At 44.7% G+C, this 16537-nt stretch overlaps 1 protein-coding gene across 1 annotated transcript in view; it reads right to left on the bottom strand.

Moving 5' to 3' along the window:
- Window positions 1-16537, bottom strand: part of LOC119405131 (neprilysin-1-like) — a 90089-nt gene that overhangs the window by 31068 nt on the left and 42484 nt on the right. Inside the window, exons 8-13 of the mRNA XM_049419217.1 lie at window positions 11492-11690; window positions 8166-8264; window positions 7857-7934; window positions 7194-7306; window positions 3551-3609; window positions 1373-1424 (exon numbers count right to left, since the gene is read on the bottom strand). Coding sequence (XP_049275174.1) covers window positions 1373-1424; window positions 3551-3609; window positions 7194-7306; window positions 7857-7934; window positions 8166-8264; window positions 11492-11690 — 600 coding nt within the window. The remainder of the gene's footprint in view (window positions 1-1372; window positions 1425-3550; window positions 3610-7193; window positions 7307-7856; window positions 7935-8165; window positions 8265-11491; window positions 11691-16537) is intronic.

Raw genomic sequence — 16537 nt, 5'->3', positions numbered from 1 at the left:
GTAGGAAGAAGACTTTAAAGAAAACGTTACGGCGGCAAGGGCACACATAAAATAAACTCACGAACAGTTTCTACGCACAGCTTCCGTGCCGGTCCCGCTCACCTTGGCCACGGCGGACCGCACGCCGCGCACACCAGCACACTCCACGAAAGTTCACCGACCACTCCCCCTTGGCCGCTCGCTGCGTTCGGTTACGAATCTTTTGGGCATCGAGGGACATGCGCAGTGGGCTCCGTTGTCGCTTGGTGTCATCTCCGGTGTGGACGAGGGCGAGGGTTATCAGTGATCCCCACACACTATATCTCGATATAATCAATACATCGTAAAGTTATTTCACTACAGAGATACAAATACATTTTTCAAATGTATCTCAATATAGATATACAAATACTCAAAAGTATCTCGAAGATACTATATGGATACTGGCCAGCCCTGCATTAAGCGGGAAGTTTTGATTGCCTGGGAATAAATAATGTACTGTTCACGCTTGCGATACACTTAGTATGCGGAATCGGAAATCTAAACCAGGTTTTCTGCTTGTTAGAGCTACAGAAACGCCACCAATATGTCCATTCCGATTTCATTATATGTGCAACTGACACTAAGAGCGCTGTCCAGAGCGGCTACGTGAGCCACCAACGCCGTCGACTTCCGTCGCAGCAAGAACACCACGCAGGCTAGTCCATAATCCTACAGTGAACTAGAACTATAGCAATACACCGCCGGACTATGAGACGCTGGGCTTCCAGCGAGGAGGAGATTTCAGAAATGCCCCGAGATGAGTGCGCAGACGCACGACGACCGTTCGAGCGATGTCGAGATGGAATTACTGTTGCAGGTCGGCAGCTGGACGCCAAGCGAAAAGCGATAGCAAAGCGCGGTACAAGCACAAAAATGCGTGTTTCTTTTAATTTATGGCGAAACTCCCGATTTCACTGAACTCTCATGCTAGCAATGTCCTACTGAAATCACGGTAGTTTTCAGCTGTCGGCAAAATGGCCCACGTGGCGGTAACGACGGCGGCTTCTGGCGGGACGTATTTAGAGTGTACATAAAGGTTCCGGTACCGAAAGATGTAAGCTGCGTTTTGATTGAAACCAGCATGACACGTCTCTGGCGAATGAAATACGAGTGCACATGCGAATTCATGTTGTCCAACCTTGTTTCGATTGTATGTTCAAGAACTTTTGTTTGCAATCGTCTTTCTTCAAAATTATTTTGCATTCATCTCACGACGATACAAGGAACGCGCTGCGATGCGAAATTTGTCGGGTAATTTCGGGCGCAGGTTCCAGTCAATAATTAAGTGCATCAGTCAAACCATACAAGGGGCTTCACTTTGTTGTATTGCGCTATTCGTGCATTGACTTACTTGGGCAGATGGTATCTGTAGAATGGAGAACGAAGGCCACCTATCGGGTACACTGTAAAGATGAATATTTACAAGTGAATAAAGATGGAAGCGTGATGTAAGCAATTGCATATACAAGTAAATCAGCTGCAGAAACGACAGCTAAGACAACGATTACACTGTGACACTCAGTTCAAACATATTAAAATAGTAAAAACTGCAGCTTCTTTCGTTAAGCTAGTATAGTTCATCACGCATTCAATAACAACTCGTTACTGTTCTGATTATTTCGTATTTGCAAATTTCTACAAAAACCACTATTTATAGATATCATTTAAATATTGATATTGTTGTATTCGCAAAACATACGAAGACGTACAATCGTACAGATTTATTGCTGCTGGTAACTGACAGCTCGTAATTAACGCTGATGTGCTCAATCTACCGTGATTTATATACTAACAAGCTATTAACAAAATATTTGTTTTGTCATTTTGCTACATATATGATGAAAGCGCTAGCAGGCCGAAGGCCGTTAGTCAGTAGCTGTTTCATGCGCATTCCAGCAAGAATGTGCTGAGCAAATCCACATAAACTGTTACGCATACACATTTATTAAATGCGAAACATTTCTTAGCGAACCCAAAGCGCTATGAGAGTATATCTATCTATCTATCTATCTATCTATCTATCTATCTATCTATCTATCTATCTATCTATCTATCTATCTATCTATCTATCTATCTATCTATCTATCTATCTATCTATCTATCTATCTATCTATCTATCTATCTATCTATCAAGCGGCTTACGTCTGGCTGTTCTCGTGATCGCCTCCTTACCTTGGTGTAGGCAAAAATTGGCATGGGAAGGTAAGAGGATTTGACGAATATGACTGCCGGGTCATGACACCAATAACGTGAAAATCCTCTCGCGTACGTCGTCAGACTCTTACCTCCAGACAAGTGTGACACATGCCCGTTTACCACGAGCCGCGGTGTACTGGTATGCGCCACATGTGATTGGCAGTTTTTATATACCCAAGAACGCCGAGAACAGACATTGGTAATTTAAATGCGAGAGCGTTAAGAAAAATCGACTTCGGCAGCGTTGACCCGACGAATGGAAAGAATGAAAATTAGGATCCCAGCAGTAATCGAAACCAAGCATTCTGCATGGCAGTCAGGTATTCTACCAAAGAGCCACGCGAGGTCTAGAAACGGCTTCACAAAAACATCCTATGCAGGCGTAATGTCGGTGCAGCGTGAATTATAGTTGTAGTGCTGGCTATCTAATTTTATAACAAAGCAATAAACACTGCATATTCACTTATGCGTTACAGGCGTCATGTCGGGTTAACGCCAACTGTGGTTCCAGTGTTGACTCTGCTTTCATAGAAGTCTAATAAACATTGCATTTTCATTTCTATGATTGAGCAAGCTATGCTCAAGCGTTGCTCGACCCCGGAGGAGTACGCTAACGAAAGTTACGCATGATATTCACGTCATCGCACCGTAAAGTGCAATTCGTTTCGTTAATACTCTATTGTACATATGCTGTAAAGTGAGGGCTGGCGTTACGTCAGACCATAAGTAGCCCTTCAAACGCCACTGTAGTAGACGTGCCTGGTAAGGTCACAATGTGCACACACTTACTACGCTTACACAAACCCGTCTATGCACCTCGTAACGCTAGGCTCAAAGCCATAAATCAGCGTGGATGACTACTCGCTTGTTGCTTCACATAAAACCGATTGCCGCAAGGCGTGGAATCTGGCAAATTTCATTGTATACAAATTTATTACTAGAACTCCATAACTTGTTTATACTGTCAGTGAACAGACTAAGTTATCTAAGTTTCAATTAACTCTGATATTCGAAAGGTAATGACTAAACTGTGTATTTCTATAAGGATATATATTGCTCCTGCATTGCAAATTGTAAACTGTTGCAAGCGACTTCCCTGCTGTTTTTGCCAGGAACTCTCAAATCGTGTAAAATATTTCATGAGCTATGATATTCACGCTATAGATATACATATGTGGCTATATTTAGCAGAAAACAGAAAACATTCTATGTCAGAATATTTCAATGTTTATGGTATAAAGTTCGAGGTGTGCTTCATAGTTCCACCATTTTTTTAATAAAACGAGCAGTATGTATGAGTTTGTAAACAAGCTAACAATCTCTAATGACTTACCGAATTCATTTGCACTTGGTTTGTAAAATGCTGTTACTAATGACATGCTGAAAAGCCAGCTGCGTACAAAACAAAGGAAGAAAAAATATGTGGGTTATCCGTAACAGCCCAAAGCGAAATAACAACCGCGCAAGGTTCTGTGTACAATAAACTTTTATGGAGAAAGCAGCAGAGCTTTTATTGTGCACGTCAAGTTTCTTTTCTTGAGGCTGTTCTTGTTCCGTACTTTTTGTTTGGCAGCTGCTCCTTTTCGCACCTTAGTTTTGTGAAGCTTACAGATATTTTACTTCTCTTTCCTGATAGCTACCACCACTGCTGCCACCACCACCACCAATCACCGCGTGTCATTTGAAGGGCCGAAAAGACGCAGATGCGATAAACGCGGTGGCGGATGTCGCGTGACTATCATTACCATCATATGCGCACTCGTTGTTAGCCGGCACAAAATACACTGACGACGTCCGCTACGAATACTCACGTGTCGTCGCTGTGTTCGGGTCATTGATTTTAAAACAATGCGCGCACTCCTCACCGGAATCAAAACCGCATCAGCTCGAAGTGCCCTGCAAGTTCTGGATACCTTGAAGCTAGTACTTGCAAGCCCTCAATAACGTTGTCGATTGTGGTCTCCTTCATCTAAGACAGTCGAAGTCGAACCGTAGCCTGAAACCTTCTGGGTACGCGCGGTGAACGCTGACATGTCTGTGCGCGTATCACTTGTTCTCTCTTTCCTCCTTTCTTTCTCTATCATTTTCCTCCCCTTCCGCCTCCCATCGCGTAGGGTAGCAAACCGGGTACAACCGGGTTAACCTCCCTGCCTTCCCTTTGCCTTTGTCTCTCTCGCAGTTCATCTAATCTTGCAGCTATTTTGTGGTCTATTAGAAGAAGAAAAAATTGGCCACGTATCTGCGTGCTTCGCTGCAAATGTCGTGTAAAGACGATAGAAGAGGCGCTGTGTGAGATATGGACGCCATCTGGCAATACGTCGGGAAACATGAGTGCTGTGTTGCGTGCTGGTAGCCCCGGCGCAGCAGCAGGCGAAGACCGGCGGTGACCAACGCGACCGGCGGGGACGCCAGCCAGCCCGAAAACGCGGTTTGGCGCGAAGCGCTGAAGCAGAGAAACGTCCGCACTCAACGAGTACTCTCCACACACTCTTTTATTTACACGTCGCCTGGGTAAAACAGGAACGCCAGAGCGGCGCCCACAACCGGCAGCCTGAAGGCCGCCCACAACGCTGCTTTTTCATTTTTTAAATATTTTTTTTCACCTTCTTGGCCTTCTCAAAACTAAAGTTTTTAACACCAACCCATGGCATTTGTACAGTGCAACAGAGCCGAAACCGAAACACAACAATGAGCTCGTGCGAAGGGCACGGAGGAAGGCAAATTTCAGCGAAGTCGCATTTTCAGCTTTGTTGAAACAGCGCTCACTAGACGACGACGAATTAAAAGAAGGCACAGGACAGGCGCTGCCTTGTTCTTGTTCTTGTTCTTGTTCACCTGCAACTTTGGCTCACACCCACTGTGGGGGATTGGCCAAGACTTGAGTGGTTTTATAAATGTTATAATTCTTTAGAGGGGAGGTTACAAAATAGAAAAATTATAAATTTGATAGGAAATTTTGACACTTGATCAAATATCTAGTGAGCGCTGTTTCAACAAAGATGAACGCATACCAACTCGCTCAAGCTTCCATTCTTATGCATTTTCAGCGCAGCTTAAGAAACTAGGGTCCTTAAAATTACGTATGTATGCATTTTCTATTAAAGGAACGCGCCACCTAATACTTACCTAGTGATGTTGCACCTCAGATGTGCATGATATTTACTTTTTGATCGACAACGTTCACAAGTATGAACAGCCGTACCAGTTCAAGACGGCTGGCCCTTGGGCAAGTGGTTCAACTTTGGCCGAGTGGCTGAATCGAGGGACGTGCCGACAAACAGAAAGACAGACAGACCAAAATTTCTGCGTTTAAGTTCCCCAAGAAAGACTATCGTCTTTAATAAGCAAAAAGTCAGAGATGTTGTAGCGTTCACAATATTTCCCCGTATGCAGTGACTCGTTTTAAAGTGTATGAATGCCAAAAAAGGGAACGCGGTATCTGTAAGTCAGCTGGAAGTCAATGTTATGTGTGTTTGCTGGTCAATCGCCTTTGCAAGTCATTCTCGCTGTTTATTTCAAAGGTGTTCCCTTGGAAACGAGTGAAGATGCAAACCTTAGTACAGTACAGCAAATCAGTTCTGCGGAATCCCGCAATGTGCCGGAAGGGTTGACAAAGGTAAAATAGACAACCACCCGTTTGTAGCACGAAGCCACAAGTACAAATGTACTTGTACAGTACTGATTCCTTCAAGTTACCTTACCAAATTTCAGACACTAGCACAGGTGGCATAACACTTATCTAGCAGAGTACAAATAGCATAGTACTGTAGAAATACGTTGTTTCTCTTGAAATGACACCAAAAGTTGAATTATCGGCTTGGGAAAGCCTGAAATATGCTTAGTAAACTATTTAAAGAACGCGGTAGCTATTACAGGGAAACGCGAGGTAAATTTGTGTCGACGCTGTAATTTTCAGTACGATGTCCAAATGCGATAAGATCCTCTCTCGCGTCGCGTGTACTGCACATGCTGGGACTGCCAAGGAAGGCATGCGAGAGCGAGTAGATAGCGACTCAATGCGCACCTTTTCACTGCAGAGGAGGCTAGGTTGTTGGAGGGTACGCCTCCAATGCGGTAGGTACGGGGTTCGATTCCCAGTGCCGACAGGCTCCCACGAGCTTTTTTGTGTGTGTGTGTGTGTTTTTTTTTTTACGATTACATACAGCTACCCGACCAGACGCTCCGTGCTGTGGTAGCTCAATGCTCGACAAGCTCGCCTCTCCTTTCCGCTCTTTTCTCTCAACTTCCCTCCGCCTCCGCCAAGGAAGCTGCGCCGAGCTCCCTCATGGGTTGCTGAAATAAACGTGTTTCTGCTCCTGCAACTACTATTGCTACTCTCCGCATCTCCTAGAAGGCTGAGTAGACGCTGCCCTTTCGCCGCGCTGCAGCTACGAAAGGAGTCCTCATCCACGCAGATCGTCTTAGAACGCCTTGCGAGCCACAAAATTCGCGAAAACACGTGCAGAACGCGCGCAGCGTGCGGGCTAAGCAACGGGAACTGAAGGCGGCGTGTGGGGAGAGCGGAGAGGTGACCAGTCGCGTTACGAGTATTCTCTCCACATTCATCGGCAGCGCCCGGCACCGCAGCGCCCCTCCTCGGCGCAGGTCTACGCTATTGCATTACGAACGCGTGGTGGCCACTTCGCTAATTTGCGAAATGAGGTATTATGGCGATATTATCACTTCGCAAGTATACGTATTTGCAGCAGGCCTGCTGCCTAGGAGAGTTTAAAACTGCCAATGTTACGCGCACAGACGTTCCTTCCCTCGCTGCACGGTTCATGTGTCCACAGAGAATCGAGGCCTTGCTATAGCTAATCAGGCGGCGGTGCGAACGGTGCCCGATTACTATCCGATTACTATATCGAGTGCTATCTACTCTCGAAGGTGGAGCTCAAGCGTCCTCCAAGTCTCATTTTTTTTTTTTAATTACGTCTGCACAACTTTGTTATGCGTCCTTATATTTTTTTACTTACTCGAAGTTTTGGTCATATTCTGTGTTCAATTTGTTCATCATCCTATGGTCTTTCTTCACGTTGATGGCATTCATCATTTTGACGAACGTGGACTCGGCATTGAGTTCGGTTATCTGAAATAAACTAGGCCATAAGCATGTATTGCTCCATAACCCGACACATTTTATTTCGAGCAGCAGATATGGGTGTCACTAAACGCAGAGTTCCAAATAACGTAATAAAGTATTTTAAATTACCATCACTGCTGCATAGAAAAAGCACGTGCAGTTGAGCACGGTATGACGACTGTTATTTGCATTTCGCTCACTGTAGTTTATGTTGATCGTTATTCGCATAACTACATAGTTGGACCACCACTACAACGTTATCCTCTGAAGGAATCGCATTTCCGCGTATCTCAGAAGGCCGGCACCATGGGGTCAGTAAAAAATCAAAGCTAGGCTAATTTTGTGAGCATGTTTGGGTACAGCGCGAGAAACGACGAATATATATATATATATATATATATATATATATATATATATATATATATGCTACTTAAATTATTATTGCATTACGTTGCTTGTATCATGCTACATATTTTCGTTTAACCGTAAGGAGACTAGCTATATTTGATCTCACTACGTCGTGCGTTCTTAAGGCAGCAATATCAAACAAACTTACGTCGCCGTATAGGTTTTCAAGCAATGTCATATTCAGTAACCAGGTTGGGTACGCAATTTTTGCAGCGAGCTTTTGGATCTGAAAAATAAGTACAATGAAAGTCTTTAAGTTGATAACCATCTTGAAAATTGGAATGGTGTACGAAGGGACGCCCCGTTAGCTGTTAGGGTTACTTTGTAAGGCATTCCAATTCATTGCAATACCACTCATTGCTTATCCCTTGCGGCGAAACTCTGTTTGCAACCACTTTCGCCAGTCCCTGCACTTGCCCAAGTTACAACTTGTTAAACTGGGCTAGAAGAGGCATACCTTTCTCTCCGCTTTAGTTCTGGTTTCTTCGTCCAGCCACGTAGCAGTCTTCAATTCATCGAGGAAGGCCTGAATAATCCTTTTGACAATTTGCTCTATCTGAAACAACAATAAGCTTATTTATATGCACGTTGCTTTCTCTAACATGCGGATTTCTTTATATGCGGGTTGTCGCTTACCGAATACTTCGCTATAAAATGAGACAGAATCAGTGCTTAATCCTAAAGAAATAAAATTGTCAGCAGTTTAGTGTCGTATTTCGCAGAATCAACTGTGCCATAGCGTAAACTCGAGATGTCTACCACGTTGTTTCTTTATCAGTCGCAATTTAAAATACCGTGTATGCGTTTCTCTGAAGGGCGTTTTTCTTAAACTCACAGTATTCTTTGTTAAATCGTATGATCATGCTGCTGTCGTTATCACGCACGAAGTCTCCGTTCGATGGGAAAATTCCTTGCCGTGGCTGAAATGATATTGAAGGGAATATTTAAATAAAACTCGTGAACATTTAAATTATGGACTTGATGGCAGTTGACTATGTAACAGTTGTACTCCATTACAGTTTATGGCATACCCATCTGTTTAGAAATCGCAAAATAGGCACAATATTTGACATACTGGTAATCTAATTTCAATGGCGATAGCGAACCTGGCCGCACCGGTGCGCAGGAAACGTGGCCAATCGGTTACGTGAGACCGGAACTTCCCGTTTACAAGGCAGTGCAGAAATTCGAATCGAGACGCGTCGAAGCAGAAGCTGGACAGAAAAAAAATTGCAAGTAGTCTGCGAGTAGGCTTCCCTCGAGCCGGCGATAAGGCGAGCGTCAGAATATCGGGGTGGGTCAGCCGGATATGCCGACGCAGTCTCGCTATCTGCAGCGCATCTTCTGATAGAGCGCGCTGGCATGCAGTTTCGCTTCGTTTGGCAACAGTTCGCGTGCTCCGTTTTACTTTTGGGGCACCTGTACTTTCCGCGGAGTTATTGAATTCAATCAAGTTCAACGAGCGAAACCGAAACCGAAGCACTGTGGAGCTCCGCTACCATACCATAGCAGATGACAACACTTTTGTGACAGCGATTTGAGTGTTGTTAGTTTCCATGAGAATTGAAACTTGAGCTAGTTGTGCACCTTCTTTTCTCTGTCCTCGTCCCTCAGTGCGCTGCTTAAATCATGATGGTGTTCTTAGTTCTTCTGTATTATTTAGCCAACGTGCGCCATACATGTTGTTATGAAGAATGCACCGCGCACACCCACGAAGCTAAGTAGATCAGTGTTTGCTATAATGACGCTCGTTCATTTCAGACGTTTCAGAAAAATATCGTAGAAGCCCTCATCGGCTTTCCAGCTTCGGTTTCGCCAGTGAAATTGGTCAGATTTCATCACTCCGCGAAAGTTACCAGTGATCGCTTTTCGGGAATGTCAAAGTAGCAGTGGGTTCTTTGTAGTGAGGGCTTAAATTGTCCCGTCTGACCCAATCGCCTGTCTCCTGTAAGTTAAGAGTTTTTAAAATTTAATTTCTGTAACTGCTATACGGTAAATAACAGACAATTATAGTTTAGCGGATTTAGCGGAATAGCTGGCTTAGCGAAATAGCGGGATCGAAGTGCGCATGCGCAGTACCGTAAACGACCCGTAGCGTTTACCGTGCGCACGCTATTTTTCAGATTTAGCGTTAGCGTGTTTGCGTGGTTAACGTAGTGTACGTAAAACATGGCGGCGGTTTTGGACGCCCGCTTGGAACTGAATTTAATGTTGATGTGGACGGATCCGCTTGTTTCGTAGCAAACGACTGTGCGAAGTAGCTTCGCTTGCCTTCAGGTAGCTTCGACGACACGGTATTACGGATAACTTAGCGTAGTTTTTGAGATCGCTTCCTATTTCGAACGTCCCTAGGCCTATCTTGAAGGTCGGTGTAAACAAGTCTGCAACATGAAAATTTTCGCTTTTGGTGCTCAGTTCATATTTATTTACTTTTATTTTCTCCAAAAAAAGGAGTAATATTGGTGCGTGCGGCGATACAGGCAAGCATTCTCGGTTTTGTTCTTTTCACTTTTTTTTAACGCATTCACCCTTCGCTAGGTGGGCACGTAAACGCTATCCCGCTAAACTAAAACATGCTTTCCGCAACCAACGTTTGCGGCATGGTAACGCTATTCCCTTAACCCCTGCTACCACGCTAACACTAAACTATAACTATCTAATGTCTCTAAGAATCTCAACATGCCTGCCGCCGCAGAAAATGCAATGTTTGAGGCTCTTTGATCACATTTCTGAAACACCCTGCATGTCATGTCTATGAACCGATCACAACGCCTCAAAAGGGGCCCTGCAACACTTTTCAGAGTAACTATCGAGTGGTTTCTTTAAAGAGTTCACTGCCGCACGTACGAGCGGAGTACCAGAGAATTGTCGCACAGTGTATTTGCTTTCTCTCTTCTCTTGTCCCTACGAGTGCGCTGGAATCTGAGCAGGCAGACATGGCACGGGTGCAAGAAGTTACGTCATGCGCGCGTCATGGCCTTGAGTACTTTTTCTTTGTTTTTTCTTCTTCGCACACGCGGCTTACTTTCAGTGTGATCGCGAGCGCGCGCGGGGGCACGTGGCGGCCTCCTGCGGCGGCCGCGGTAGCTATGCAGCTCACGATGCTCAAATCGGCCAATGGCCGTGGATTTGCGTATTTGGAGCGGTCATTTGTTTATATGGCATCACTTGTAGAAAGAAGACGGAACGATTTTAAACTGAATTTGAGAATCGTAAAATACAGGCCGCGTGCTGCGCTGTAATGTTTGGCTCGCGTGTTCCCAGGAGCCTCGACTGCCGATCGGCAGCGTTCTTTTTTTATCATGCTCAAAAATTGTTACAGGGCCCCTTTAACGACATATCCACCATGTAACGTGGGCCATTCAGGTCATGATGCAGAAGACAAGCATGTCATGAACATTTATGCCATCACCTGTTAGTCATGTATGTTCATCGTACACACATTTCGTACCATGCATATTTTGGTCAATGCTAAGTTAACGAAACATTCACGAATGCACCAAGATGTATAAAGATAGATAGATAGATAGATAGATAGATAGATAGATAGATAGATAGATAGATAGATAGATAGATAGATAGATAGATAGATAGATAGATAGATAGATAGATAGATAGATAGATAGATAGATAGATAGATAGATAGATAGATAGATAGATACGGACGGACGGACGACGGACGGACGTCTAGCACGATCAAGGAACTGTCTAGCGAGGTCAAAGTGCCTTAGATTCGCCAAGGAATGCTTCTCATTTAAAAATAGAATTCTCAGCGCAACTTACCTCTTTCTTGGCTTCAGGAGGAATGTGCTCAACAACGTATATATATGTGATAACCTCCTTCATTGCATTATATACCAAACCAACACATTCTTCCGGTGTCCGCTTTCTTGCTTCATGTGATCCTTTAGCTAAATTGACTGATGCATATTCCGCCAGTCCAAGGAGAATATTAAGGCCTATGAAGTTGTAGAGTGTCACCCTGTAAAGTAAACATTACTGTAAAGGATTATTTGTCATCTAAGCATTTATTGTTTATACTTGACATGAACAGCCATATAATTTAGCAGTAATCAATAGACTCGCAACGCCTTGAACTATAGGCTCCCATTCTATACTTTCGCCGGACGACACTTGAATACTGGTTTTCCCTCATTCCATCTAGCTATATTTTATAAATATTCAATATGAGAACGCGCGACTGCTCAATTTATTTTAACTGAAGATTTCATGCAAGTAAGTTTATAAGGCATATATATGCAAGAGATTTTTGCATCGTATTGTATGCACGGCTCGGATATACATTTATGACTATGGTAGACAAGGTCATCAAGAGAGCAGAACGGGCACGACGAATCCATTAGGCCCCAGGAACTTCACACGCAATCAGGCATAACTGCTTTAAGATCAAGCAGCGCTGAGAACGGAACAGAAACAAAAGAAGACACGACGATGTTCTTTTATTGTTTTCCCGCTTTCTGCTCTGTATGAATTCCGATCATCTCCGGCGGCTCAACAATGTTACGCAAGTGGCGTTTCATTGTGACGCTCTGATACTACTTCTACCTGTGGCGAGCAGTTCTGTGGTTTAATTAATCGCAGAAATGGGGCGCCTGCTGGTATCTTGCGCCGTGCAGTGAAGAAAAACTTGTTGGCATCATTATTGTTCAGTTCAAAATTGTTTTTATAGTGAAGCTGTTAAGCTTTTCATGATCCCATGTGTGGACACCAGAAAACTATCACGATCATGAACCGGCATTCGCTCTCTTTGTCCTCTTCTTTCTCCTCTTCGTCTTCTGATTCGCTCCCACAACACGTGCGCCAGTTTGTCCGGCGTGCAATGCTATAACTTTGATGGGCGAGAGAACGAGTGTAGAGAGAGAGAGAGTGAAATCGAGAGAAAGGGAAGAAAGAAAGAAAAAGATAGAAGGTTAGAAAACGAACACAGAGAAAGATAGAGAAAGAATGCGAAGAGAGAAAAAGATAAAAAGATCGAGATTAAATAGACAAAGAGATAAAGAGATAGAAAGAAACACACACACAAAAAAAGAAACAGAAGAAAGAGCAAACATAGTGATATATAGTATATTATAGCAAGGGGTGCGTAAGCGAAGTGAGGGTGAGCAGCAGAAAAAGGAGGATGTTAGATGGTAAAGCATGGCATAGTGTTGCATACACTCTAAGAAAAAAAAAAGAGTCAGAAGAAGGTCACGGCCGCGTGACTCTCTTCGGGTGTCCATTTGACCCCTTTTGGAAGGTACAGGCAGAGAAAGAGAGTTCGCAATTCGACTGGAGTCACGGGACTCTCCTGAAGCGCGTTTCGATTGGCGGTGCCGACGTATACGCCATACATATCGCGCGCTTGCCCTTTGGCGCCGTTGTGGCGCGTTGGCTCGACGACGGAGGCGAGGCAACGCGCCACAACGGCGCCGGGATGGCGTGCCGCTTCAGTTTTCCTCTCTGTCTCCTCGTCTATTGGAATGCGTTGCGTGTTGGTTGCGCGGGTTGTGTCTCTGTTCATGCGCATCTTCGGTGGTGTTGGTGTTGACGCCGGCTCCGTGCACGAAGTGACGCGGTGACGCTTGGAGGACGGAATATTCCTGGAGCTGCGGACAGGAACAACGGGCGCCAGTTAACGGTGAGTGTACCGCTTGCGTAGGTACTAATTATACAGCTTTAGCGCGGCGTCTGCAGCAGCTCTGCGGAAGTTATCTGCCAGCCATTTCCAACAGCAGCCTCTGTCCGCAGGGCTGTTGCGGATGCCCAACTAAAGCTGTCAGTTAACGAGTTGCCACCGCTATGCGCGTTGCTGTGCAAGCTCCCTTATAGTGAGCGATGCAAACAATTATCAAGGGTCATTTTTTGCTGATCGCACGTTGTGTCTGCGCTACTGAATGTGCAAGATGTCATTTTGAGATGCACTTTAGTCTACTTCATAACGTTTCCATCGACCTTGAGTGTGTAGCGTGCTTCGGCGCGTGGGAACGTGAAAAAAAAATGCCTGTGTACAGAGAGAGAGAGATAAAAGCGAAGGAAAGGCAGGGAGGTTAATCAGGTTGTACCCGGTTTGCTACCCTACACTGGGGGAGGGGGAAGGGGAGAAAAAATAATAGAGAGAGCGAGGAGGAAAGAGGGGACAAGTAATACGCGCACACACATCAGTGTTCACTGCACACACTGACAGTCACAACCCAAAAATATTTGACATCGGTTCCTCTGCGAGATGTTAAAAAAGCTTGCAAGGACTGGTTCCAAGGAATCGAGAACTTGCAGAGCGATTGTGCTGACGGAGTTGTCATTCCGTTGATGAGAGTGCGCATCGTGGTCATGAGAGACATCAACACTGCGAGCAACGCTCAGACGCACTATATATAATGGTTTTTGTTGGCTTAAGGACGGTAGTTTGAGGTGCAGATATAGTACGGTGCTTCCAGAACGTACGCGGTAGTCATTCAAGTTGGACACGCTTCACCGGTAAAGTGAAAAAGCTCTAGACTTTCGACGGCGCGCGTTGGTGCGGCCGCGGCCGTGCGCTCTTCCCTCGTTTCTGTTTGCCGTTTTCGTGATTTGCATACACTGCGATGACGTTGGGCGTTATTACAGAATCGAGTGAGTGTGTGTGATTGTGGGAGCTATGTGCGGTAATTCTAGCATATGACATGTCTGATCTCGACGTCAAAAAACTTGGTTCCTGACCATGAATGTTTGCATTTGTTGTTTTGTTGTTAGCCTTTATTATGTCTGTGTGAACCACTTATTGTGTAGGTTTTGCAAACCTTTACTGCAATTTCATTTTCTCATCATAGTATCACGTTCTTATTTTCACATACCGTTTCTCATGGTGCTCACGCTGAACAGGAGCGACAACCTAGCAAGCCACAAGTCTGATGTCTCCAGCCGTCACCACTTCATGATTTATTTTAATCATAAGAATAAATATGGAAACATGATACCAATTTCTGCTGTTTATTTAGCACCATATGACACTGTGCACATCAGTCACACATTTTAGTTGGCTATACTCATACAAGCATGTAAATGAGGAATACCTTAACTTCTTAATTGGAAATCACTGACCATCTTTTCGCGCTTTCTATATAACTTTGCTTGAAAATATGTGTTCTTTTGACGAGTTTTATTAAAATAATGCTAAAATTGAACTATTATTTTTTTGCAGTCGCTGGGCAGGACGGCAAGTATTATTGCACTTGCTTAAAATGAATACTCCACTATTTCCAACAGTAGTCGCGCAAAAGTAGAGCAAGGGTCAAAGGAGTAGCTTAAAATACTTGTGGAGTCGCTTGACGCTTCGGTGTGGCTCACTTGACCCGCGTAGGAGTGTTACCGGCAAGAGTCGTCTGACTCCCTATAAGTGGTAACGTGATCCTTCGGATGAGAGTCCACTCTTCCTAGAGGGTCAGGGGACTCTCCTAGAGCGAGCCGACCCTGACCCACTAAGAGAGTCACCGTGACTATTTAAAGAGAGTCCTATATGTGGCAAGTCAGAACTCTCCGCAAAGAGTCACGCATGCACTTTTTTTTCTTAGAGTGTAATATTACCACGCGCGCTTCTTTTGTTATTTTTATGCAGCTAGTTCGTGGCACGCGTAGCCGCTGCGTTGCGCAAGCCGCGCCCTAATGTCTGTGAACCTTTCAGATTATTTTAGAATCTTCTTCTAGGCTTGAGCGCGCAAACGCGAACAGTTGAGTTTATTCTGGAACTAACGCGGCCACCAGCAATAAGGCTCGAATCCTCGATGCCGCATCTATAAATACCTACGCAACGGCCGGCGCTCTGTTCGCCGCTAGCTGTCTACAGCGTGTATTGCTGTAGTTTGACATTTCGTTTCCCGAGCACAGGTTCGCCCAAATAAAAATGTTTCGTCTTGAACCTGCCGACTACTACCTTCTTCAACTTCATAAACACGTGACAGTACAGTATAGGAAGGGGTGGGAGGAGTGACTGTGAAGAGGAGAGAAACGAGATGGACAACACCACCAGGTCCGCTGCTTCCTCAGTGTGCGGACCACTAGTGCATAGCTGCCCGATCTTTTCCTCCCTAAAACAAAAATACACTGAAAATTCTCTGTAATATTTAACAACAAAGGGCACAACGCAATGATGTATAAACCCTCTCTTTACATAGAACACTACGTTAGCGAAAATAAAGCCTCAATGTGGGTCAAAACGCTATTTTTCTAAATACGTATGTCTAATTTCGGTCGAACATTTTTGCTGTATTCGTTCGCGCAGCGTTTTGCTCACTTTGTACATGCGCCTGTAAAGCCCACAATGTAAATACATTCCTCACAAAAGAATTACATTTGTCTCATCAGCGCTAAAAGATCTGCCCTTTCTGATATTTCCTCGTGGCCAAAAATAATGTCAATTGAAACAAGGATCAAGAAGTTATCATAGCCGTAAAAGCCCGGCCACTTTGGACGTGTGCGCGCCTGACGTTTAGCCCACATGTTTAGTTGCTACAGGCCACAACCACGGCCATGCGTTCACATTCAGGTGACAATTAAATGTGGCAGCGTAAAATCAGAAGTCACCTTGATAACCTCGATAAGAAATCAGATACCCTTATCAGAAATGGCTTCTCGCCGACAAGCCCACGATCGAGAGACCATCAAATATTGGAAAACGGCGCATGCATTTGCGCATGTGACCAGCGCACCTTCCAGGGCACCGGTCACGCGCATTTATGTACATACACCCGCATTCCTTTAGACTTCCGGACGCTGGGTTTTATGAGGTTACGCCTACAATGCGAATTTATAAGGCCTAAAAGCGTCGTTTAAAACACGGAGCGCGCGTTACAGCGA

The sequence above is a fragment of the Rhipicephalus sanguineus genome, chromosome 9, assembly GCF_013339695.2.
Source record: "Rhipicephalus sanguineus isolate Rsan-2018 chromosome 9, BIME_Rsan_1.4, whole genome shotgun sequence".
Taxonomy (NCBI): Eukaryota; Metazoa; Arthropoda; class Arachnida; order Ixodida; family Ixodidae; genus Rhipicephalus; species Rhipicephalus sanguineus.
Note: the sequence above shows the minus strand (reverse complement) of the source record. Positions and strands in the feature narration are given on the sequence as shown.